Consider the following 23,305-nt stretch of genomic DNA (forward strand, 5'->3'; position numbering starts at 1 on the left):
TTATTCTGTATAATTTGTAATAGTTTTAGGGCCATTTCTCTCCTTCCACTTCAGAACAGTTTTATCCTGATACTTTATTTAGATCGAATATTAAAGTATCTACTTTAGTTTCTACTCTGGACCGACGCAGGAAGCCGTTCTGATCCGACCAGAACCGCTCATGCTGGACCTCTGACCCGACAGGAAGGACGAAACAAGTTCTGACAAACTAACATTTATTGACCCAGTCGGGTTAAACCGGGTTACAGCAGCAGAACCGTCGGTCTACTCTGCGTCCTCCGACCCGCTTCCAGCTGCAGGCGGCGCCGCCTCCGGTTCTGAAGCCGCGAGCGGTTCCGGCTGATCCGACAGCTCGGCCTCAGGCTCCTCCATCGGTTCCTCCAATGGCTCCTGGCCCGGTTCTGGTTCTGGTTCTGGTTCCTCTGCGGCCTTCGGCTCTTCCTCCTGCAGAAAAGAACCTCCAGACTTTAACTGACCAGGATCCTGTTCCGGGTCAGAACCAGAACCACCGGGACTCGGGTCTCACACCACGAGTCCATTCTGGAGTCCTTCGTTTGGATTCTCGGACCCGAGTCGGGTCGTGGCGACTCGTCAGAACAGGAAGTCGGCTCACCTGGTCAATCGGGTCGTCCGTCTCAGGTGTCGGTGGCTCCGCCTCTTCCTGTTCCATCGGTTCCTCTTCGTCCCGCAGCAGAACGGTTTCCTGCTGTGGCGCCGGTCCTGGTTCTGGTCCTGGTTCAGGTCCGGGTCCTGGCTGCTGTGCGGCAGTCGGTTCTGCTGGTTCCTCCTGGAACAACAGAGGACAGTGAGACCCTGAACCCGTCCGAACCCAGAGGGAGGAACGGCGCTGACCTTCAGAACCGGCTCCGCTGGCACTGGGTCGGGCTTCTTGTGGGCCTCCAGCACCGTCATGATGGAGGTCGGGATGTGAGCTTGCTGCAGGCAGGAAGGAGGACGGTCAGGAGCGCGGCGCAGCGCGGCAGGCGGGAAGCGAGAAGAGCTCTGACCTGATGCGGCGTGAAGGACAGGACGTGCTGCAGCAGCGGCGCCCTCATCTCCGGGCAGCGCTCGAACACGCTGGCCAGCTGCGGCGGCGGCAGCTGCAGCAGAACGCTGTAGGACTGCGGCTTGGTCCGCTGGCAGCACTTCACGAAGCCCTCCCACACCTTGGGGTACTTCCACACCTGGAGGACGGATGGAGGTCAGGCGCTGACCCGATGGAAGTCGGCTGACCCGGCGGCGGCGGCTCACCTGCTTGAGGATGAGGCGGGACAGGATGTTCATGACGAAGCCGCCCAGGCGCGGGTACATGGTGAGGGACTGGATGACGGTGCGCATCAGCAGCATGGGCAGCGGGTTCTGCTCCATCAGCTGCTGCATCACCACCGCCAGCACCTCCGACGTGTAGACGTTCTTCTCCCCGAAGCACAGGTTGGTGGCTGTCGGTCCAAATCACACAAATTAACCACGCAGGAGATCAGACATACTTAAAAAATACAAAAACTTCACAGGATTACTGCCATCTAGTGGTGAGGATGAAGACTGCAACAGACCTGCCCTCTAGAGGGCGACATGACGGCTCAGCGTTAGCTTCCACTACACGCCGTGTTGGACGGCTTGTTGCTCGTTTAAAATAAAACCTGATTGAGTTTGTCCTCTTAATTCTTGGTTTTGTTACTTTAGGAGCCGTTTTCTTATTTCTGGACTGTAAATGATTCAGTTAAACTTTATTTCTGCTGCTTGTTTTGTTCTCACGCTTCGTGACATCAGAGCGTCACTGAAACGCCGCTTGGTGTTTGAACTCTGACCTTTGATGATGGATTTCATGTCGCACTTTGTTGAGTCGATGTTGTGCAAAGCGATGAGCAGATCGCCTGGAGTCAGCGGAGAAACCGAAGAGCTTCCCTCACCTGCCAAGGGAAACCAGAGAACCCGTTAGCTAACGGCTAACTGCTAACGGCTAACTGCTAACCCGCGTCGCTTCATCAACACAAATCGTTTATAAACAGGCTTGTGTTTGTTTTCGCTCCGGTTTGACAGTAAAACATGTTTAAGCTCCGGGTCGCTGGATCCGGACTCCAGAACCAGAAACGTTGTTCCTGGTTTGACTTGGACTCATGTTTCCAGATGCTGTGGAACCTGAAGTCCTCTGTGGCGTCACGTCTTAATTAGGGCTGTTGTAAACGATTATTTTAGTCATCTATAGATTTTTCTTACGATTAATTGAGTAATCGGATAAAAACAATTATGAAATAAAATATTGGTGAATCTTCCATAACACCAGTGTTACTATCGGATATCAACATCAGTCTATTTTTTCCACATTTGAGCTTCCCTACCAGTTACTGTTTTGTAGACGGGGGAGCAACACGGGATATTTACGGCTCCTCCGTTCAGAAACTCATCTACCAGCCATGTTCCGCCTCCCGTTTGTTCAGACCGGGATGATATCAGTTTATTGTGCGGTTCGTCCGTAAAGCTGCTCTGACCCTGTAAGCATCAACCCTCAGCCGCCCGCCGTGTTCAGTCTCTCCGCTCACCTGTAGAAATCCTCCTCAGCTTCTTCCCGCCGTTCAACCAGCAGCTCCGGAGCAGAAAGGCTGCCGGACTCCCGGCATCGCGCCGGTCATTTTAAGGATGTTTATTGGTCCCACAAAAACGATGAAAACCCGGAATTATCACCGATCAGTAAAATCCCCGCGGGCCGAACTTGAAGATTGGACGTTATGCCGCTAACACGTAGCTTCCGTCAACAACTCAGAGGCGGAAGTCAGAGCTCCGCGCAACGCAGATAATGTTCCGGCTGAAACACGGGGCGCTAAATGATAAAACATAAATTAACGAAGCTTCAAGGCAGGTCAATTTTCCTCGAGTAATTTTAATAATCGAGGTTCTCGAATCACTCGAGGAATCGTTTCAGCCCTAGTCTTAATGTTTCCCTACAGAACTATTCACTTCGCTATGTGGTCCCCTGCCTTGTTCGTTTGGTACCAAACGACCAGAACCGGATATTTTACGCCCCCGGGAGCAGAAACGCCCCCCCTGCCCCCGGCGGGAAGCGGCGCCGTACTGTGCTGAGTTCCCAGCAGCCGGTTGAAGACTTCCTTCACGACGATCGGGTTGAGCTTGATGAGCTTCGGCAGAGCCTGGATGACTTCATTCTGAGGAGGAAACAGAACCGTCAGCGAAACGCCACCGAGCGGCGCCGGACCGACCCGCTCCCTCGGGAACTCCACCTTCTCCAGGCCGTTGATGACCGGGATCAGGAAGCGGACGTCCGGAACACGCTTGTGGTAGAGGTCCCGGACCCGCTCCACCAGCTCCGGCGACGGAGGCACTGGGCGGAGGAATGACACGCATCAGAACCGGACCGGTCTCATCTGGACCTTCGTGTTTCTGCCTGGGTTCAGATCTTTTCTACCTTTATCGGTCAAAATGTGCAGACAGCGAGTGACCAGAGTCTCTGCCCCCTTGGGACAGTTTTCCACCAGAAGCAGCAGCTCTGGAGAATTCATCCCCATCCCGCGGATCTGCAAGGACAAAAACCCAAACGGTCAGGATGAGCTGCAGCTCTATAGATCTACAGAGTCATTCTAACCGCTACGGTCTCAGATCCAGAACAGAGACCGTTGATGCTGATGCAGCAGCATTAAGGCCTCCCCTCAAGCCTTTCCTTCAAAATAAAATCACAAGCCTACAAGTGGAGGCGTAATGACGAACTCGGTCCTGTTGAGGGCGACACTGATACATGGATGAAATTAGCATTAGCATTAGCTGAATAACCTGATGACGTATCACAGGCTAGCTGCTGCCAGACAACAGATCCAGACAACAGACTGCTGGTCCACACGGGTCATAAGTATACATACACCCCGTAATGTCTGGTCAAACGTGTCCTAGAGGACATGAGGACGGACTCACCGGCTGCTCGATGGCGCGCAGCACGCTGCGCTTGATGTCGGCGATCGCCTCGGTGTAGACGGACGCCAACTCATGGACCAGCCGGTGGTTCAGAGGAAGGAGGGACAGGTAGAGGAAGAGACACTGTCTCACCGTCTCCTCCGTCCACGGAGCAGCGACCTCTGCAGGGACATCAGACATTAGTCCCTCTGGAAACGTAGCCGCTTCCTGCGCGGTGACGGGTCGGCGAGGGACGCTGACCCGTGTCCTTATCGGCGCCGAACAGCAGCGAGGGCGGGTTCGGGTGAACCAGGAGCTGCAGGTAGTTCAGGGCAAACTTCTCGATGTAGTCCCTCAGGTGGTCCTTCTCGTACATCCGCTTCAGGAAGGCCAGGGCTGTGCTGCGCACCTGGAGCACAGCGACAGCGCTACCTTAGCATTAGCTTTAGCATTAGCGTCAGAGTGCTAGAGCTAAAGCTTTAGCTCAGATTCAGACCATATTTGGTCCATTTTCATGTATAAAATCAGGACAGATGGACGTGATGAAACCAGTATAAACCAGTGGGACCAGTCCGGCCCGACCCAGCCCAGTCAGCAGAACCAGACCTTCTCTTTGTCGTGGGAGCTGAGGTCCAGCAGAACGTGGAGGTACTGGAACTGCCTGGACGGCCTCTTGACGATCAGCTCCTTCAGCGTCGTCATGCCCAGATAAACCCGGGACTGAAACAGAGGTCAGAGGTCAGCAGGCCGCTCAGCGGGACAGCCAGAGGCTGGGGGACGGTGCGTCTCGGTTACCTCGTCCTCACAGTAGCGGCGAATCACATCCAGCGCCGACTCGGTGATGATGGGAGCCTCCAGAACCAGCTTGGTGAAGAGCCTGGAACGGGAAACGGGTCAGACTGATCCGGTTGCTATGGACATTCCAGGTCCTTCCAGGCTTTCCCAGAAATTCAGCTCAATCCAAACATAATTCATCTTTGAATTTATGTTTAATATTTCAACAGAAACTTAAAAAACCCGGAACCGGATCGACGGAAATGAGGAAGGAAATGGGTTTGAGTGGGACATGTTGGAGGGACAGAGTGGACAGAGTGGCGGCCGCCCCACTGACCCGTCCCTCTGCTCGGGTTTCTCCTGCAGCCCGGACAGCAGCGTGTAGAGGCAGTGGTCGTATCCGTCCAGCAGGCCGGCCGGCAGCTGGCTCAGGTAGCTGTTGTACTCCTGGTACAGCAGAGAGAAGGCCAGGTCGCTACGGCAACGCATGTCCTCCAGGACGTAGTCCAGGACGTCGTCCTTCATCACGCCCTCGAACTGGGTCACCAGCCGGGACAGCAGCTTCACCCTGACCTGCAACAGCAGCATCATCATCATCATCGCAACGTATCCATGGAAACGTGGGGCTTACCCAGCCAATCACAGACGAGTATTCCTCAATCGACCAGCCAATCAGAAAACGGCACAACTGGAGATGCTTTAACTTTGTACCCAGAGAACATTTGTTCAAACATGAAAATACTTTTTGTCCATTTCAGGTATTTTTGTTTTAACTTTGGCAAAAATGTAATTAGGCCTCCAGCAAAATATGATTTATCAACATGGCTGACAGCGTTTCAATGCAGAGAGGGGCGGAGCAACAGGCAGGTTAGCGTTAGCAACAGGCAGGTTAGCGTTAGCAACAGGCAGGTTAGCATTAGCAACAGGCAGGTTAGCATTAGCAACAGGCAGGTTAGCATTAGCAACAGGCAGGTTAGCGTTAGCAACAGGCAGGTTAGCATTAGCAACAGGCAGGTTAGCATTAGCAACAGGCAGGTTAGCGTTAGCAACAGGCAGGTTAGCGTTAGCAACAGGCAGGTTAGCGTTAGCAACAGGCAGGTTAGCATTAGCAACAGGCAGGTTAGCATTAGCAACAGGCAGGTTAGCATTAGCAACAGGCAGGTTAGCATTAGCAACAGGCAGGTTAGCGTTAGCAACAGGCAGGTTAGCGTTAGCAACAGGCAGGTTAGCATTAGCAACAGGCAGGTTAGCATTAGCAACAGGCAGGTTAGCGTTAGCAACAGGCAGGTTAGCGTTAGCAACAGGCAGGTTAGCGTTAGCAACAGGCAGGTTAGCATTAGCAACAGGCAGGTTAGCATCAGCAACAGGCAGGTTAGCATTAGCAACAGGCAGGTTAGCATTAGCAACAGGCAGGTTAGCATTAGCAACAGGCAGGTTAGCATTAGCAACAGGCAGGTTAGCATTAGCAACAGGCAGGTTAGCATTAGCAACAGGCAGGCTAGCATTAGCAACAGGCAGGTTAGCATTAGCTTCTGCTAAATACATGGCGGTACAGTTAAACTTTAGTATCAAATATTCAACACTTTGATTTATGACAATAAAAACAGATTCTTGTTATTAATATTTTGAAATTCAGAGTAAACTTTCCATTCATCTGGTCATCCTAAAACCTAAAACCATTTTTCCAGATGGACCGGACCGGACCGCCCTCGGCTCTTACGTGGGACATGCCGCTCTGGGACACCGCCTTCTCGGAGTGCAGGATGCGCTTCACGGCTCTGGAGGACAGCGCGCCGATCTGCGAGTCGGACAGCGGCTGGACCACGTCCGCCAGGCGGAACACCTTCTTCCTGCCGCCGGCGCCGGCCATCCTGCAGAGGAGCACAGCGTCAGGACGGCCTGCAGACCACCGGGTCGGCTCTGGTTCCGGCGGGCTCACTTGGTCTGGACGGAGGGCAGGATGGGCTCAGGAAGCCTCTTGACGGCGGGCGCCTCGGGGGCGGGCGGCTTCTCGCTGTAGCCGCCCACCACAGAGATGGCCTGGCCCACCATGGAGGACAGCGACCGTCTGATCAGGACGTCCTTCCCCCCCGACTCGTCCTCCACTGGCTCCTCCTTCCCCGACTCGTCCTCCCGCGCCTTGCACTGCTCCAGACCTGACAGGAAACATGGCCGCTTCACTGTGATGTCACAGCTGCCTGGGCTTCTGATTGGTCAGTCACCAACATGCTGCTGAAGCTGCTCAGACTCATTAACCACGGAAAATCTGAAGCCTCCAGCTCCTGCAGCTAGCCACATGCTAGAGCAGCTCCTCATGCTAATGCAGCTAGCCACATGCTAGTGCAGCTCCTCATGCTAATGCAGCTAGCCACATGCTAGTGCAACTCCTCATGCTAATGCAGCTAGCCACAGGCTAGTGCAACTCCTCATGCTAATGCAGCTAGCCACATGCTAGTGCAACTCCTCATGCTAATGCAGCTAGCCACATGCTAGTGCAGCTCCTCATGCTAATGCAGCTAGCCACATGCTAATGCAGCTAGCCACATGCTAGTGCAACTCCTCATGCTAATGCAGCTAGCCACAGGCTAGTGCAGCTCCTCATGCTAATGCAGCTAGCCACATGCTAGTGCAGCTCCTCATGCTAATGCAGCTAGCCACAGGCTAGTGCGGCTCCTCATGCTAATGCAGCTAGCCACAGGCTAGTGCGGTTCCTCATGCTAATGCAGCTAGCCACAGGCTAGTGCGGTTCCTCATGCTAATGCAGCTAGCCACAGGCTAGAGCAGCTCCTCATGCTAATGCAGCTAGCCACAGGCTAGTGCGGTTCCTCATGCTAATGCAGCTAGCCACAGGCTAGAGCAGCTCCTCATGCTAATGCAGCTAGCCACAGGCTAGTGCGGTTCCTCATGCTAATGCAGCTAGCCACAGGCTAGTGCAGCTCCTCATGCTAATGCAGCTAGCCTCCAGATGCTAGCCTTATGAACCATCATGCTAGCACAGCTAGCCCTGTAGCCGTTAGCGGCGCTGACCTGGTCCAATCTCGGCCGCTGTCATCTGGGTCGCCATCAGCCGGGCCAGGTGTTTGATCTGGGCGTCGGTTCCGGCCGACTCCACCGGTGTGTAGGTGGCCTGGAAGGACGCCGGCATGATGTCCGGCAGGTACACCATGCTGATGAGCACCTGGCAGACAAACGGGCGTCAGCGGGACGGGTCCAGGGCGACGCGGACAGACAGGAAGTGGCGGCGCCTCACCAGGTTGGCGACGTTCTCCGGGGTCAGCAGGGGTCGCAGGAACTCGGCCGTCAGGTCGATGGCCGACTGCGGAGTCGGGGCGGCCGCTGGCTTCGGGGCGGCGAGCGGCACCGGCTCCTCTTTGTCCTCGTCGTCTTCGATGAGCGCCGGCTCTGAGGGCAACAGGACTTTGATTAGGCCGCGGTCAGAAGGGCGAAGCCGGGCGAGGAGGCTCACTCACCCATCTTGACCTTCTTGCCCTCGGTGGCGGGCTCGTAGCGCGGGCGCTTCCTCTGCTCGCGCGGCGGCGGCGTGTTGCGGCTGATCTCGCTCTGCGGCATGCCCAGGTCCAGCAGCAGCGTGCCGATCTGGACCTGGAACTCCAGGCTGCACGGATGCTTCAGAACCGACACCAGGTGCAGCTTCAGGTTCTTCCTCACGCTGCTCACCTGGGACTTGGCCAGGGTGGGGGGCAGGTTGGCTGTGGGGGTAATGATCAATTAATCAGTTTAATCAATTAGTTTGTTCATCCAACCAAACATCCGTCCATCAGTAGATTTTCTGGTTGTGACCTCTGACCCTCACCGTGCAGCGTCTCGTAGGCCTGCACCACCTCGGACATGAACATGGGCCGTTGCCTAGCGATGGTTGCTAGGGAGCCGAGCGCGGTCGTCAGGTTGATGCTGGAGATGGCCGGGTGAACCATGAACTTCAGCAGCTTGTCCAGCGCCGCCTTCCCCTCGTCACACAGAGCGTCTGCAGACCAGAGACACGGTTAGCGCCGCCGCCGCCACGCCTCCTCTGACCTCTGACCCTGGGCCGTACCGTAGCGGATGTAGGGGTGGTCCCTGGGAACCTTGTCCAGGCTGATGTCTCCTTCCTGTCTCTTGGGGACGTCGGACTCGGGCGTCCGAGGCGACAGCGTGACGATCAGCGACTCGGTGAACTTGATGGCGTGCGTCCGGACGCCGTCGTTCTCCGAGTCGAGCATGCTCAGAACGTCTCCGCTCATCTGGGACACCAAGTCCCAGCAGGCCTCCTGCATCTCCGACACCGACCGGGCCCGGACCAGCCACTGGCGGGAAGAACCGGAACCGGGTCAGGTAAAAGGTCGGGTTCTCTCTGCGGGGCCCCGGTCCGGCCCTCCTACCTGCAGGGCGACCTTGTAGAGCTGCGTCAGCGACAGGACGGCCTTCTTCACCACGTTGACGCTGTCGTCCTTCAGCAGCAGGTTCAGGTTGGCGATGAGCCGCAGCAGAAGCTCGTTGTCCCGTTTGCTGGACGGGTCAGAAGCGACAGGAAGTGAGGTTCTGGAGGGAAATCGGAACCAGAACCGGCAGAGTTCTGGCAGCTCACCAGGCTTCCTCGATGAACCCGATCACAAACTTCCTGACTTCCATGGACCGGTCCGTCTGGAAGGCGATGATCTCCTGAGCAACACAGACATTTAAAATCAGAATGAAACAATAAAATGTGATGAATCAGCAAAGAGGCTGATCAAAATGAACTGATTGAATGGCAACTTCATTAAGTTTGACTTTAAAATAAAAACATTTATTAATGGGGAGAACATCATAAAATCAACAATCCGATTAAAAGCAGAACTGAAGCTGAATTTGCATCTTTTTAAATGGAGAGTCGTTCACATCATTAAAACCGTTTCATCCATTTTCTAACACCCGTTGTCCCCAGGGGGTCAGGAGGGCTGCTGGCGTTCTGGGCGAGAGGCGGGGTCACCTGGACAGGTGCTTCATTCATGCTTACATCAAATATGTCATTAAGTAGTTAAATGAAAACCATCTGTCAATAAGATTCATTCATTTTCTAATGTTTTTCCCACTGACCAGCAGGGGGCAGTAAGTAGATAATTAAAACTGAAGAATCGAGTTATTTATAATCAGGTTAATGAGAGAATAGTTTTTATTCTAGGTGTAAAAATCTTTATCCAGTTTCATCGTTGTCCATTTTTCTCTGTTTGTTTTTTACTTACATCCAGGAAGTTGTCCAGGAGAGACGGATCCTTGTTGATGATGAGTTCCTGAACCTGAAGGAGACAAACGGAGAATCACTGCAGCACAGCCTGCCAGTAGGGGGCGCCCCCTCCAAAGCACACAGGATGATGGAGAAAACAAACACACCTGTTTGAGAACAGTGAGCTTTTCATCTGTGGGGATCAGAGCCGCCTGGTTCAGCAGCTCCACCACCTGGAGAAGAAACAAACATTTTCTGGTTTATAAAGGAAAACAGCAGCAGCTTCCACAGAATTATCTCTGCTGCTCCATGAATTTTAAATGTCTTTCTTCTTTCCTCCAACGCTGAAGGAAACCCAGACAAAATCCTGAAATCCAGGATATTCCAGGAGAGATCCATCGTCTCTCCAGGATCACAGAGAATCTCTAAAAGGAAGCGTCTGCGTCAGAGGAACCACCTCGGCCGCTACATGCAGGCAGATGATGGAGCTCCAACCTTATCGCCATGACAGGAGACGGTTGCTATAGTGACGGTCCATTTTTCTATCTGATCTAAATGTTGACAGGTGCAAAGAAGAAGGACTCTTCATAAAATCAGGAAAATGATGGCCAACCATGAGCTTCATTACCGCTGGAGCACAGACTGCTACAGGAGGTCCTTCATGTAAAATCTACAACTCTCTGAAGAACCTTTCATTTACATTCAATGTCTCTTTTGGATCAGACGTTTTGAAACCGATAGAAGTTTCTGTGAGTCCGAATCCTTTTATTGATCCGAACCAGAATTATTCCTAATCATCACCTTCTCGCTGGTAGTGACGTCGATGACAGCAGGAGGCTCCCTGTCCTTTGAAGGACGCTCCATGATGCTGCTGTTGGTGGATCACAGTGAGGACGGCATGGTCTGGGAAAATCCTGGAAAAATCCTGGAAAACATGGAACCGGTTCAATGGAAGTTAACCAGAAAACTGTCAAGAATGCTGCTGGTGGACGAAACCCGAGCCGAGTCACTAACAGCGACGTGGCCGATATTTACGCCATGAATATGAACAAATAAAATAATCACGAAGGTTAAAAACCGAATTTTAATTAGAAAGTGCCAGTTAGCTTAGCCGCTAAGCTAACCATGAAGCTAACCCGCTCCGTTTAAAACGTTTGAAACAAAACATACCGCTTTAATTCTGTCCTCTGGTTAAAGGAAGAATTTATAACTGGTCGGCAGGAAAAGAGTTTCTTTCCAAAATATTTAATTCATTTATTTATTACAACCAAAAAAAAAACCCCTGTTAGCGCGGAAGGCAAGAAGCCATTCTTCTTCTTCTGTTTCCGGTTTCAGCTCTGAATCAGAGCCTTGGTGCAACAGCACCACCTAATGTACAGAAGGCGGATCGGCATTTATTGGTGTGTACGACTGTATGAGGATGTATCATCATCTGTCATCCACTAAATACTGTGTTTTTTTGTTTGTTTTGTGACATAAAGTTAAACAAACAATATCCATCCGTCCATTTTCTTTACACCCTTGTCCCTCAGTGGGTCGGGAGGTGCTGGTGCCTCTCCAGCTAACGTTCCGGGCGAGAGGCGGGGTCACCTGGACAGGTCACCTGGACGGGTCACCTGGACGGGTCACCTGGACAGGTCGCCAGTCTGTCGCAGTAAACAAACGATATTTCCTAATTAAATCAATGTTAACCTTATTTCCTTCAGTTCCCAATATTTCCCAGAGTCCATCCTTTCTTACTTTTATTCGCCGTCTTTCTCTTTCAGATTTAGAAACGTAGCAGTTCAGCGAAACATCTTCTACATTTTATTTTAGTTTATTTATGTCATGAATTCTATTGAACACATTATCCACTGTTTTAACACTGCGGTTAAAGGAGACACATTTTGAGTTCTCTGACTAAACAGGTCAATAAATTATAAATATGAATTTACTGGCTTTTTTCACAGTTTATGAATTCACACGTCGGCGTAAGAGCTCATATAATTATTACAGCTTTAAACAAAATAAAACATGAAATTGCGAATAAAATAATAAGATAATATTTGGCTTATTTAATGTAAATTAATTTAATAAAATACGTAACTTTAAACACATACTATATAAATACTGAGACGATTTTATTTTATCTATAAAACATCTTAAAGTTAAGAAACCTGTTTAGTTTCTAGTTTTCGTAACGTCACATTTCAGGAATACATTTCCCAGAAGGCTTTGCGCCGCCAGTGACTGCTAGCCAATTACGAAGAGAGGAGAAATGCTAATGTTTACAACCAGTGAAGTGGCTCCAGTTTCCCAGTAAAACCAGTGATTCAGGTCATTTTGCTGCACGGAGTGAAATGACAATTAGATAATGTGCCAAGTTAAATGACGAGGTTAAACATTCAGGTAAGAAAAATGGATTTTATCGCATTTTTAGTCTGATACTTTAATCGAGCTTGTTAGCGCTTAGCTTGATAAACATTTGGCTAAAGTGGGACCTAAACCTGAACATCAGACGTTTTATGAGTATTTATGCCTCTCATGGACCTTAATGTTGTTTATTGTGGATAAAAGAATAACGGCGAATTCATTATTAAAATTATTATTGCAAATATACATGAAAACTGTGCTACGCATTTGAATTCAGTCCCGTTTAGTGCAGTGCAACCCAGCTAGTTCCACAGCTAACCCGGTCAGTACCAGAGTCCAGCTAACCCGGTCAGTACCAGAGTCCAGCTAACCCGGTCAGTACCAGAGTCCAGCTAACCCGGTCAGTACCAGAGTCCAGCTAACCCGGTCAGTACCAGAGTCCAGCTAACCCGGTCAGTACCAGAGTCCAGCTAACCCGGTCAGTACCAGAGTCCAGCTAACCCGGTCAGTACCAGAGTCCAGCTAACCCGGTCAGTACCAGAGTCCAGCTGGGTTTGCATGAATCCGAGTCCAACTGCAGATGTTCTGGTTCTGGGACAAGAGGTTCTGTAGAAACTAACCACCATCAGCAGCAGGTAAGGGAGGTTCTGCTTCCGTTTAAACCTGGTTAACGACTACGAAAGCTCTGATCAGTCCACCACCTGGACACGGAGACAATATGGACCACCTGGACACGGAGGCCAGATGGACCACCTGGACATGGAGACAAGATGGACCACCTGGACTCTAGACAGACCACCTGGAGACACGATGGTCCATCTCGTCAAGATGGACAACCTGCAGAGGACATGGACTCCTTGGATCTGACTTGCCACACTGTTAAGATTTATTTGAAGGGTTGATGAAAAGTTGAAACCAAAGGAATGTGAATGTGTGCAGCGTCCTGATGGATTGGGTGTTCGTCATGAACCGGATGAGCTCTCAGGGCAGCGCGGCGGCCCAGCGGCGGCGCATGGCCCTGGGGGTGGTGATCCTGCTGCTGGTGGACGTCATCTGGGTGGCCTCGTCTGAGCTCACCACGGTAACCAGCTTCCATTTAAATACCGACTGGAAACCAGTACAGACCACCCTGAGCGTTTCTCTGCTCATCTTCTCTCCAGTACATCTTCAAGCGGCAGGACTACAATAAGCCGTTCTTCAGCACCTTCACCAAGACCTCCATGTTTGTTCTCTACCTGCTGGGCTTCCTGCTGTGGCGCCCCTGGAGGCAGCAGTGCAGTGGCGCCCTGAAGCGCCGCCAGTCTGCCTTCGTAAGTCGCTCTGCTCTGTTAGGCTGCAAATATTTAGGATTTTATTGATGCAACACAGTCCTGAAAGCTGCTTCCTGTCATGTTTTCTGTTATTTCTCCTGGAAACTTTGATCTATTTAAACTTTTTGTTGAGTCAGGAGGTGATTTTCAGTCATTTCTGCTGCAGTTTGCTGACGCTGAGGCCTACTTCGCTCCCTGCACCACTGACAGCGCTGTGAACAACTGCTTGGTGCGTCCTGACCCCCAGCAGCGTCCGTCAGGGCAGCAGCCGCTCTCTGTCTGGTAAAGAGTTTCTTCTTTGTCCGGTTTGTGCAGAGCGAGCCGCTTTACGTCCCGATGAAGTTCCAGGACGCAGCAGCCGATCCGTACGACTGTTTACCTGCAGACTGTGAAACCGGTGAGTTTAAATCTGATTTCAGCTTTAAATGAAACTCAAACGTCATTATTGATTACAAAGACGAGCCAACAGCAGCTGGAAAAACACCAGCAACCAACCTGGGAAGGGTCAAAGGTCAGCTGGAGTCCTTCATTCTCCAGAGATCAAGATCATTCCCAACATAATGGAAAATGTAAAATAATTTTAGAAATTAATAAAAAAATATATAATTGAAAAATTAAAAATGTTTTTTTTATTAAAGATAATAAATTATTTATTATTTTAGAAAATAATGCAAAAATAATTAGAGAATTAAAAAGATCATTCATTTAAATAATTTTATAAATTAATGAAGAAAAATAAAATATATAATATAGTACAGGATATATAAAATTATACATATCTAATATTTTGAAAATTAATTAAAATAAGTAAAATCAAGATAACATTTTAAAAACTAAACAAAAAGATAAAACAAAGTTAAAAATAAAATTAAAACGAAAAAAAGTATTATTCCCAACATCTCAGATGACCAGCAGGTGCTAATATAGCCTCTGAAGCTAACATAGCCTCTGAAGCTAACATAGCCTCTGAAGCTAACATAGCCTCTGATGCTAACATAGCCTCTGAAGCTAACATAGCCTCTGAAGCTAACATAGCCTCTGATGCTAACATAGCCTCTGAAGCTAACATAGCCTCTGAAGCTAACATAGCCTCTGAAGCTAACATAGCCTCTGAAGCTAACATCTGCAGGTCTGTGTAGCCTGTTAGCATCAGTGAAGCTCCTAGTTTTGACCCATAAGTCTTTGGTTTAAGTCTGATGATGTATTTCCTGTTTGGAGGTGTTTAAGTGAATCCTGTTTGCCCCCCATCCCCCCCTCCCTGCTCCAATGCCCCAGCCTCCAAAAAGCAACGGGTTCATTTCAGCAACATCATGGAGGTGCGTCAGCTGCCGTCCACCCAGGCCCTGGAGGCCAAGCTGTCCCGTATGTCCTACCCGGCCGCCAAGGACCACGAGGCCGTGCTGCGCACGGTGGGGAAGCTAACCATCACCGATGTGGCTAAAATCAGCTTCTTCTTCTGCTTTGTGGTGAGGAAAACTGGTCCTCCACACGGAGGAGCTAACGGCTCGCCTAGAGCTTTAATGTTCTGATAACTTTAAAAGATTTAGGGCACAAAAACTTTATTGAGCAAACAAAACAGACAAACTGGGTATTATGAATGAATTTAAGCAGTTTAGCATTAGCTTCTACTGAATACCAGTGTAGCGCCTTAGTGCTAGCAGTGCTAATGCTTAGGTTAAGCCCTTTATGTTTAGCGCAGCTAGCTTTTCAGTTAGCTACACTAACTGGCTGGCTTAATGGCTATTTTCTAAACTGGATCATGTTTAGAACTGGTTTCATCTTTAACTGGTCCCTTCCTGCTCTGTCTGACCTGCAGTGGTTCCTGGCTAACCTTTCCTACCAGGAAGCTCTGTCTGACACGCAGGTGGCCATCGTCAACATCCTGTCCTCCACCTCAGGTCGTTCTCTCCTCTGCTACATCTGAGACTGAAGTTGAGCTGAGTTGCATTGAATGAAACCTTCTGTGATGTCATTTCCCTCTTCAGGCCTCTTTACGCTCATCTTGGCAGCCATCTTCCCCAGTAACAGCAGCGACCGGTTCACGTTGTCCAAACTGTTGGCCGTGGCTCTCAGGTGAGCTGGTGCTTTAGCTTCCCAGGCGCTAGCTAAGAGGTTCTTTTTGTTTGTTTGTTTTTTTTTTAGGGTTTTTTTTGCTCTAGTGGCCTTTATTTGAAAGTAGTTTGACAGGAAGAAGGGCAATCAGAGAGGGGGAGACATGCAGCAAATGTCACCAGGCCGGGAATCGAACCTGCGACCACCGGCATGAGGACCAAGGCCTCAATACGTGGATCATGCTCTGCCCTGCGCTGTCACAGCACCCCACTAAGAGATGTTTTAATGATGAATGTTGTTGCTCTTGGTTTTCCTGTTTCAGCATGGGAGGAGTCGCTCTGGTGAGTCTGTCCAGCATGGACAACCCTGATGAGAAAGGAGTCGTAGGTAACGCCAGATCTACTGTCCCTCCGTTGGTGGAAGCGTTTAACTAGCTGTGGCTAACCGTTAGCGTCCTGCAGGCTCTCTGTGGTCGCTGGCGGGGGCCGTGCTGTACGCCGTTTACATCGTCCTCATCAAGAGGAGAGTGGACCGCGAGGACAAGCTCGACATCCCCATGTTCTTTGGTACGCTGCTTCTTTATTTAACCCTCCTAAACGCTTTTCCTTCCACTGAACTTTATCACTGATTTCAGGCTTTAACCTGAAATCAGTGATAATATGCATGAAATTCATTCATCTTCCTTCAGCTCATCTACTTAGGACTGGAACAAATGGCTGAAAATGAATAAAAATACAAAAACACATTTTTTATATATATGTGTGTGTGTGTGTTTCAGGATTCGTGGGCCTCTTCAACCTGCTGCTGCTCTGGCCCGGTTTCCTGCTGCTCCATTTCTCCGGCTTCGAGGCCTTTGAGCTCCCCAGCCAGCTGGTCTGGACCTACATCCTGATCAACGGCCTGATCGGAACCGTCCTGTCCGAGTTCCTGTGGCTCTGGTGAGAGGTCAGAGGTCAGAGTGCGTTCGGATCGGGTCGGGATGAGTGACGTGTTTTCCTCTGCAGGGGCTGCTTCCTGACGTCGTCTCTGATCGGGACTCTGGCTCTCAGCCTCACTATCCCGCTCTCTATCCTGGCAGACATCTGCCTGCAGAAGGTCGGCCCCTGAACCCTGACCTCTGACCCCTGACTCCTCTCCATGCTCCGGTCTAACTTTGGTTCCTCTGCAGGTCCAGTTCTCCTGGCTGTTCTTTGCTGGAGCCGTTCCCGTCTTCCTCTCCTTCTTCATTGCTGCGCTGCTCTGCCACTACAACAACTGGGACCCGGTGCTGCTGGCGCTGCGCCGCCTCTACACATTCATGTTCAGGAAGCACCGAGCGCAGAGGTACGGCGGCCCCAAACGGTCAAAAATACGATCAGGAAGCACCGAGCGCAGAGGTACGGCGGCCCCAAACGGTCAAAAATACGATCAGGAAGAACCGAGCGCAGAGGTACGGCGGCCCCAAACGGTCAAAAATACGATCGGGAAGCACCGAGCGCAGAGGTACGGCGGCCCCAAACGGTCAAAAATACGATCAGGAAGCACCGAGCGCAGAGGTACGGCGGCCCCAAACGGTCAAAAATACGATCAGGAAGCACCGAGCGCAGAGGTACGGCGGCCCCAAACGGTCAAAAATACGATCAGGAAGCACCGAGCGCAGAGGTACGGCGGCCCCAAACGGTCAAAAATATGATCAGGAAGCACCGAGCGCAGAGGTACGGCGGCCCCAAACGGTCAAAAATATGATCAGGAAGCACTGAGCGCAGAGGTACGGCGGCCCCAAACGGTCAAAAATATGTTCAGGAAGCACCGAGCGCAGAGGTACGGCGGCCCCAAGCGGTCAAAAATATGATCAGGAAGCACCGAGCGCAGAGGTACGGCGGCCCCAAACGGTCAAAAATACGATCAGGAAGCACCGAGCGCAGAGGCACGGCGGCCCCAAGCGGTCAAAAATATGATCAGGAAGCACCGAGCGCAGAGGTACGGCGGCCCCAAACGGTCAAAAATACGATCAGGAAGCACCGAGCGCAGAGGTACGGCGGCCCCAAACGGTCAAAAATACGATCGGGAAGCACCGAGCGCAGAGGTACGGCGGCCCCAAACGGTCAAAAATACGATCGGGAAGCACCGAGCGCAGAGGTACGGCGGCCCCAAACGGTCAAAAATACGATCAGGAAGCACCGAGCGCAGAGGTACGGCGGCCCCAAACGGTCAAAAATACGATCAGGAAGCACCGAGCGCAGAGGTACGGCGGCCCCAAACGGTCAAAAATACGATCAGGAAGCACCGAGCGCAGAGGTACGGCGGCCCCAAACGGTCAAAAATACGATCAGGAAGCACCGAGCGCAGAGGTACGGCGGCCCCAAACGGTCAAAAATACGATCAGGAAGCACCGAGCGCAGAGGTACGGCGGCCCCAAACGGTCAAAAATACGATCAGGAAGCACCGAGCGCAGAGGTACGGCGGCCCCAAACGGTCAAAAATACGATCAGGAAGCACCGAGCGATGAGGTACGGCAACTGCTGAAAGTCAAAATATTTCAATCTGCTGCTGATTTCTCTGGAAAAGCTGAAAAAACACTAAATTAGACGATGAATTGAGAAGATTCTGAACTCAGAATGTGTCATGGAGGGACTAACTCCTCCTGACCAGCCGGGGGCGCCAGTGCATCATTATCTTCCCATCATGTTGATGAAATCCATGGCAACTCATGCATTTTATAAAACCAACAGAACGCCAGAACAGACGTAAAGAAACTGAGAAAATAAAAAGTTAACAGCTGAAACATCAGCGAACCGCAGAGAAGAAAGTCAGACGATGTGATCTGGTGCAGAACCTCTGCAGGTTCTGGTCGGGTCCGGGTTCTGGTCCCGTCAGCTCTTTAACTTGTTGAGTAAAAGAGCTGACGGATCACTTCCTGGTTGAGTAGGCGACGCTGTGATGACGTTCTGACATCATCACTGTGATAGCGGAAGCTGATTGGCTCAGACCTCCATCCTGCGGTCTGAGCAGTTGTAGCGCCTCCATTTTGGACGCCGTTGCCATGGTAACTGACACAGAAAGCGCTGAAGCCGCTACTGGCTGGAGAGTCGTCCTCCATTATTGGAGAAATGAACGAGTTATTTCAAAGTTAATAAAAACACATTAAGGGAGCTGCAGGCTTTTAGGTGTAAAAACCCAAATATGGAGAGAAATCAGTGACTGATATATTGATGATGATGATGATGATGTACCTCTTCCTCCTCAGGCTGTCAGACGAACAGACTGAAAGCCTTATTCCTCTGCACTCGGTTGATGAGGGTTCGTCCTTCTGACGGTGAGAAGCTGCACCTTCATTAACCATCAGCTAATGTTTCCGTTTCAGGATGAATGAGGCGACATGTTGAGTCAGAGAGTTAGACGTTCCTGACGATCGGATCTATGACGATCGGATCTATGATGATCGGATCTATGATGATCGGATCGTCCAATCGGATCTATGACGATCGGATCTATGACGATCGGATCTATGACGATCGGATCGTCCAATCGGATCTATGACGATCGGATCGTCCGATCGGATCTATGACGATCGGATCTATGACGATCGGATCGTCCGATCGGATCTATGACGATCGGATCGTCCGATCGGATCTATGACGATCGGATCGTCCAATCGGATCTATGACGATCGGATCGTCCAATCGGATCTATGACGATCGGATCGTCCGATCGGATCTATGACGATCGGATCTATGACGATCGGATCGTCCGATCGGATCTATGACGATCGGATCGTCCGATCGGATCTATGACGATCGGATCTATGATGATCGGATCTATGACCAGTTTTTCTTCTCTTGCAGCCTTGGAGCCAACAGGCTGGAAGCCTCCTGGGCGTTGAACCTGCGCCTGTCATCCATCCAGCCTGATCTTTTATTTTTGGTTCTTTGTGTCGGTTCTGGTTTCGTAGAAGCGGGTCGGGGTCGGATCGTCGATCTGCTGAGTCGGCTCTACTTCCTGCAGCTCTTTTCAGAAATCGGTTTAAAGCCAAACATCCGGTTAAATTCAACTTTGCTTCGTTTGAGGCGAATGAAACCAGAACAGCTGATCTGGACCGGAGAGCAAAGTGAAGCTCAGAACCTCTGAGGACCGAACCGTGGCAACGGGGAACCGTGGCAACGGGGAACCGTGACGACGGGGAACCGTGGCAACGGGGAACCGTGGCAACAGGGAACCGTGGCGACGGGGAACCGTGGCAACGGGGAACCATGACGGGGAACCGCGGCGACGGGGAACCGCGGCGACGGGGAACCGCGGCGACGGGGAACCGTGACGACGGGGAACCGCGGCGTCGCTCGGGACCAGAACACTAATTTCTCCTGGATGGATTCACCTTTAACCTCAGAGGAAGTGAAGTGATCCAGTTTGCTCTGAGTTTCCTCCGTTTAATGGAGACGAGCAGAAACACGTTAATTTATCAATCACTACAGATTTCTGCTGCGTCTCTACGTGAAGCTGAAAACCGGCCGGCGCCTCCGGACTGCTGGGACTTCTGTCCTCAAACAAAGCACTTCTTCTTCTCCTCCTTCTTCTTCTTCTTCTTCTCCTCCTTCCTTCCTTCCTGTGAACGCCTCCTCAGCAGGAGAAAAGCCGACTCTTCTCGGTTCATCCGGTTAAATGTGCTGTGATGTTTTTGCTTGGTTGGTTTTTGTTCGTTGCACTTTGTCTGTTTCTTCTTCTGTGGTGATTTCAGCTGAGAAGATTTTAAAGAAGATTAATGTTTATGTTTTATAATGGTGCTTGTGAAATCATGGGTTGGGTTTTTCTTTCTCAGGTTCTGTTTTGTTTTCAGGATGTTGTACAATCTAAGAAAAAAGGCTTAAAAAGTCATGTTGATAATAATAATCGCCCCTTTATCAACCAACTCGTGAATAATTCCTTTATTTTTCAAACCTGTTTTCATACTTCAGTGCACTATTAAAACATATATTTCTAAAATTCAGAGTGACGTGTTTTGTTTTGGAAACGTGTCTCGACCAATCACAGGCTGATTCTGGGGCCACTTCCTGGTTATCCCGGGTGTCTGTTCATCCCGGCCTCTAGGGGGCGCAGTTTAAACATCCCGGAGCTTCAGGACGCGGTTTGGGTCATTTAGCCTGATGTAAGAAATAAAAAAAAGGGGAGCCATATTTTCAGCATGTCGGTTTACACATTTCTCAGTTTGGAACTAAATATTTAAAGTGTATTAGTTTGTCTCGCCTGGTCTGAGCGCAACAAGCTATTAGCTGCTACTGAAGGAAGATCAGGCTTCGGACCAGAGATGACGGTAAACTGGATGAATGTAGAAAACACGTTTTGTAGCCCGAGAAGCTGAAACATATTCCTGCAGACATTAATGTTTTAGTCAGCTTTTATTGTGTGTTCCGACCTGAAGCTACTTTATTATTTTTAAACATTATGCTATGTAAGCTGAAGTCCAAACGGTCGTTTGCATGCAGTACCTTGTAGCCCTGCAGGGGGCGCCGCTGCCGGGCCGCAGTCAGAAAGCAGCATTTCTTCAGGAGGGGTGTGAGTGATTTAATATAAACTGGTTTTCTGCTTTCTGTCGGCCCAGTTCCTGCTGGCTGAACTTCCTCTGTTCTTTATCACTACACTGACACCCACTCTAATATTTGTCTTCCCTTTTCTGGGATCTCATTATCAGCAACGTTCAAACACCTCCGTGCCGTAATAAGACGTCACAGCTCACTGCTAGCAAAGCACAGCCACCTTTGACCTTTGAGTGATACCGCCCAGCGATGGAGGCTTGAGTTGGCTCAGAGCCAGTTTGTTTCAGTCTCTGATTTTATGACTCAAACCTCTGAGTATTAGTGTTCAAATGTTAGTATTCTTATTAACTGTAAGCAGAAAATCATCATAACTAACTTATATAAGGCGTAAAACCATCAGCCTGTGTAAAATAAATTTTAGTGATGGACTTACTGGAATTAATCCACATTTAGTGATATTATAATTCACTGAATATGACTACAGGCTGAACTTTAAGCTGAGCATGTTTCATGTTTATTAAACTTTAAAACCAAACTTTATTTTAACTTGACTGAAGTAAAATAAATAATATTTCAAACAGACCAATGCTTGTAAATCAACATTAGGAAGAAGTCCTGTTAGCTTTATGAGTGCTACCATAACAGGAGCTAACTTTAGCTTAGCCCTTGTAAGCTCTTACTAAAACACTTTTACATTTTTATCAGTGCTAAATAAACTTCTAAGTTAAATGTAGACACTGGTTGTCAGAAATAAGAGTTTTAGACATTGCTATATTTTATTCATTTAGGATCGCTAGCAAAACATATTTTAACAAGCTAATTCAGTTTTTTACAGTTGAAACATGTATCAGGTCCCATCATGTCAAAGTTTGTGAACCTAAAAATTGGAGATACAACAAAATACATAAAACCACTCAGTTGACCGTCTAGCTAACATAGTGAGTCTTAGCAAGCTAAGTAGTTAGCTAGCATGCAACTGTCACACTTTCAAACTTTAATGTTAATTATTTAGTTAGCATGCTAACTAATTTGCTAGCATGTAAATGTCACAGATTCAAACTAAATGTTTAGTATTATTATGAAATTAATACTTCTTAGTATCTACTTCAGAAAGTCTTGAATCTTCCCTGGTCTTGCACCACGTAGAGCTGCTTATGAACTCCTCGGGTTCTCTGGTACCGGACTGTTAACAGGTCCAAGAGTCACAACTCGCTGATGGTGAGGCTTCTTCCCAGTATCACGGCCCAGTTTGGGTCTCAACCAGAGAACCTGAGCGCCGCAGAAAATGTTTCTGTGTTTAAGAGCCGATCCGGACCCGAGTTGAGCCGATCCGGACCCGAGTTGAGCCGATCCGGACCCGAGTTGAGCCGATCCGGACCCGAGTTGAGCCGATCCGGACCCGAGTTGAACCGATCCGGACCCGAGTTGAACCGATCGGACCCGAGTTGAACCGATCGGACCCGAGTTGAACCGATCCGGACCCGAGTTGAACCGATCGGACCCGAGTTGAACCGATCGGACCCGAGTTGAACCGATCCGGACCCGAGTTGAACCGATCGGACCCGAGTTGAACCGATCGGACCCGAGTTGAACCGATCCGGACCCGAGTTGAACCGATCGGACCCGAGTTGAACCGATCCGGACCCGAGTTGAACCGATCGGACCCGAGTTGAACCGATCCGGACCCGAGTTGAGACGATCCGGACCCGAGTTGAACCGATCCGGACCCGAGTTGAACCGATCCGGACCCGAGTTGAACCGATCGGACCCGAGTTGAACCGATCGGACCCGAGTTGAACCGATCCGGACCCGAGTTGAACCGATCCGGACCCGAGTTGAGCCGATCTGGACCCGAGTTGAACCGATCCGATCCGGACCCGAGTTGAGCCGATCCGGACCCGAGTTGAACCGATCCGGACCCGAGTTGAACCGATCCGGACCCGAGTTGAGCCGATCCGGACCCGAGTTGAACCGATCCGATCCGGACCCGAGTTGAACCGATCCGGACCCGAGTTGAACCGATCCGGACCCGAGTTGAACCGATCCGGACCCGAGTTGAACCGATCCGGACCCGAGTTGAACCGATCCGGACCCGAGTTGAACCGATCCGGACCCGAGTTGAACCGATCCGATCCGGACCCGAGTTGAACCGATCCGATCCGGACCCGAGTTGAACCGATCCGATCCGGACCCGAGTTGAACCGATC

At 50.3% G+C, this 23,305-nt stretch overlaps 2 protein-coding genes across 2 annotated transcripts; one reads left to right on the forward strand and one right to left on the reverse strand.

Moving 5' to 3' along the window:
• Window positions 1-198: 198 nt before the first annotated feature.
• Window positions 199-11,228, reverse strand: sympk (symplekin). The gene is made up of 27 exons (XM_008402986.3): window positions 11,045-11,228; window positions 10,676-10,799; window positions 10,042-10,107; window positions 9,894-9,947; window positions 9,260-9,333; window positions 9,054-9,180; window positions 8,729-8,978; window positions 8,489-8,659; window positions 8,145-8,384; window positions 7,925-8,076; window positions 7,702-7,852; window positions 6,614-6,830; window positions 6,395-6,545; window positions 5,012-5,247; window positions 4,696-4,777; window positions 4,507-4,620; window positions 4,162-4,309; window positions 3,922-4,082; window positions 3,422-3,530; window positions 3,237-3,337; window positions 3,071-3,161; window positions 1,809-1,910; window positions 1,252-1,439; window positions 1,008-1,184; window positions 853-936; window positions 614-787; window positions 199-444 (listed from the first exon to the last, which is right to left on the reverse strand). Exons 2-27 carry the CDS (start codon window positions 10,736-10,738, stop codon window positions 265-267), a joined length of 3,663 nt encoding a protein of 1,220 aa, XP_008401208.2. The 5' UTR covers window positions 10,739-10,799; window positions 11,045-11,228; the 3' UTR covers window positions 199-264.
• An 860-nt stretch (window positions 11,229-12,088) lies between these two features.
• On the forward strand, window positions 12,089-20,547 carry LOC103460706 (solute carrier family 35 member F5). The gene is made up of 15 exons (XM_008402989.3): window positions 12,089-12,262; window positions 13,166-13,307; window positions 13,387-13,536; window positions 13,703-13,765; window positions 13,852-13,933; window positions 14,812-15,002; window positions 15,353-15,434; window positions 15,522-15,609; window positions 15,911-15,975; window positions 16,050-16,154; window positions 16,367-16,526; window positions 16,593-16,683; window positions 16,757-16,911; window positions 18,815-18,883; window positions 19,413-20,547. Exons 2-14 carry the CDS (start codon window positions 13,173-13,175, stop codon window positions 18,879-18,881), a joined length of 1,434 nt encoding a protein of 477 aa, XP_008401211.1. The 5' UTR covers window positions 12,089-12,262; window positions 13,166-13,172; the 3' UTR covers window positions 18,882-18,883; window positions 19,413-20,547.
• Window positions 20,548-23,305: the final 2,758 nt, after the last annotated feature.

This window comes from Poecilia reticulata, chromosome 2 (genome assembly GCF_904066995.2).
Source record: "Poecilia reticulata chromosome 2, P_reticulata-male-v2, whole genome shotgun sequence".
NCBI lineage: Eukaryota > Metazoa > Chordata > Actinopteri > Cyprinodontiformes > Poeciliidae > Poecilia > Poecilia reticulata.

Bases quoted from the DNA above. Each gene is read 5' to 3' on its own strand.
- sympk (XM_008402986.3), bottom strand. From the start codon at position 10,738: ATGGAGCGTCCTTCAAAGGACAGGGAGCCTCCTGCTGTCATCGACGTC. The intron at 4,778-5,011 runs GTCAGTGGGGCG...TTCCCGTTCCAG, and splicing joins AAACCCGAGCAGAGGGACGG to GCTCTTCACCAAGCTGGTTC. The intron at 1,185-1,251 runs GTGAGCCGCCGC...TCCGTCCTCCAG, and splicing joins CCCGCCTCATCCTCAAGCAG to GTGTGGAAGTACCCCAAGGT.
- LOC103460706 (XM_008402989.3), top strand. From the start codon at position 13,173: ATGGATTGGGTGTTCGTCATGAACCGGATGAGCTCTCAGGGCAGCGCG. The intron at 13,537-13,702 runs GTAAGTCGCTCT...TTTCTGCTGCAG, and splicing joins AGCGCCGCCAGTCTGCCTTC to TTTGCTGACGCTGAGGCCTA. The intron at 15,976-16,049 runs GTAACGCCAGAT...AGCGTCCTGCAG, and splicing joins TGATGAGAAAGGAGTCGTAG to GCTCTCTGTGGTCGCTGGCG.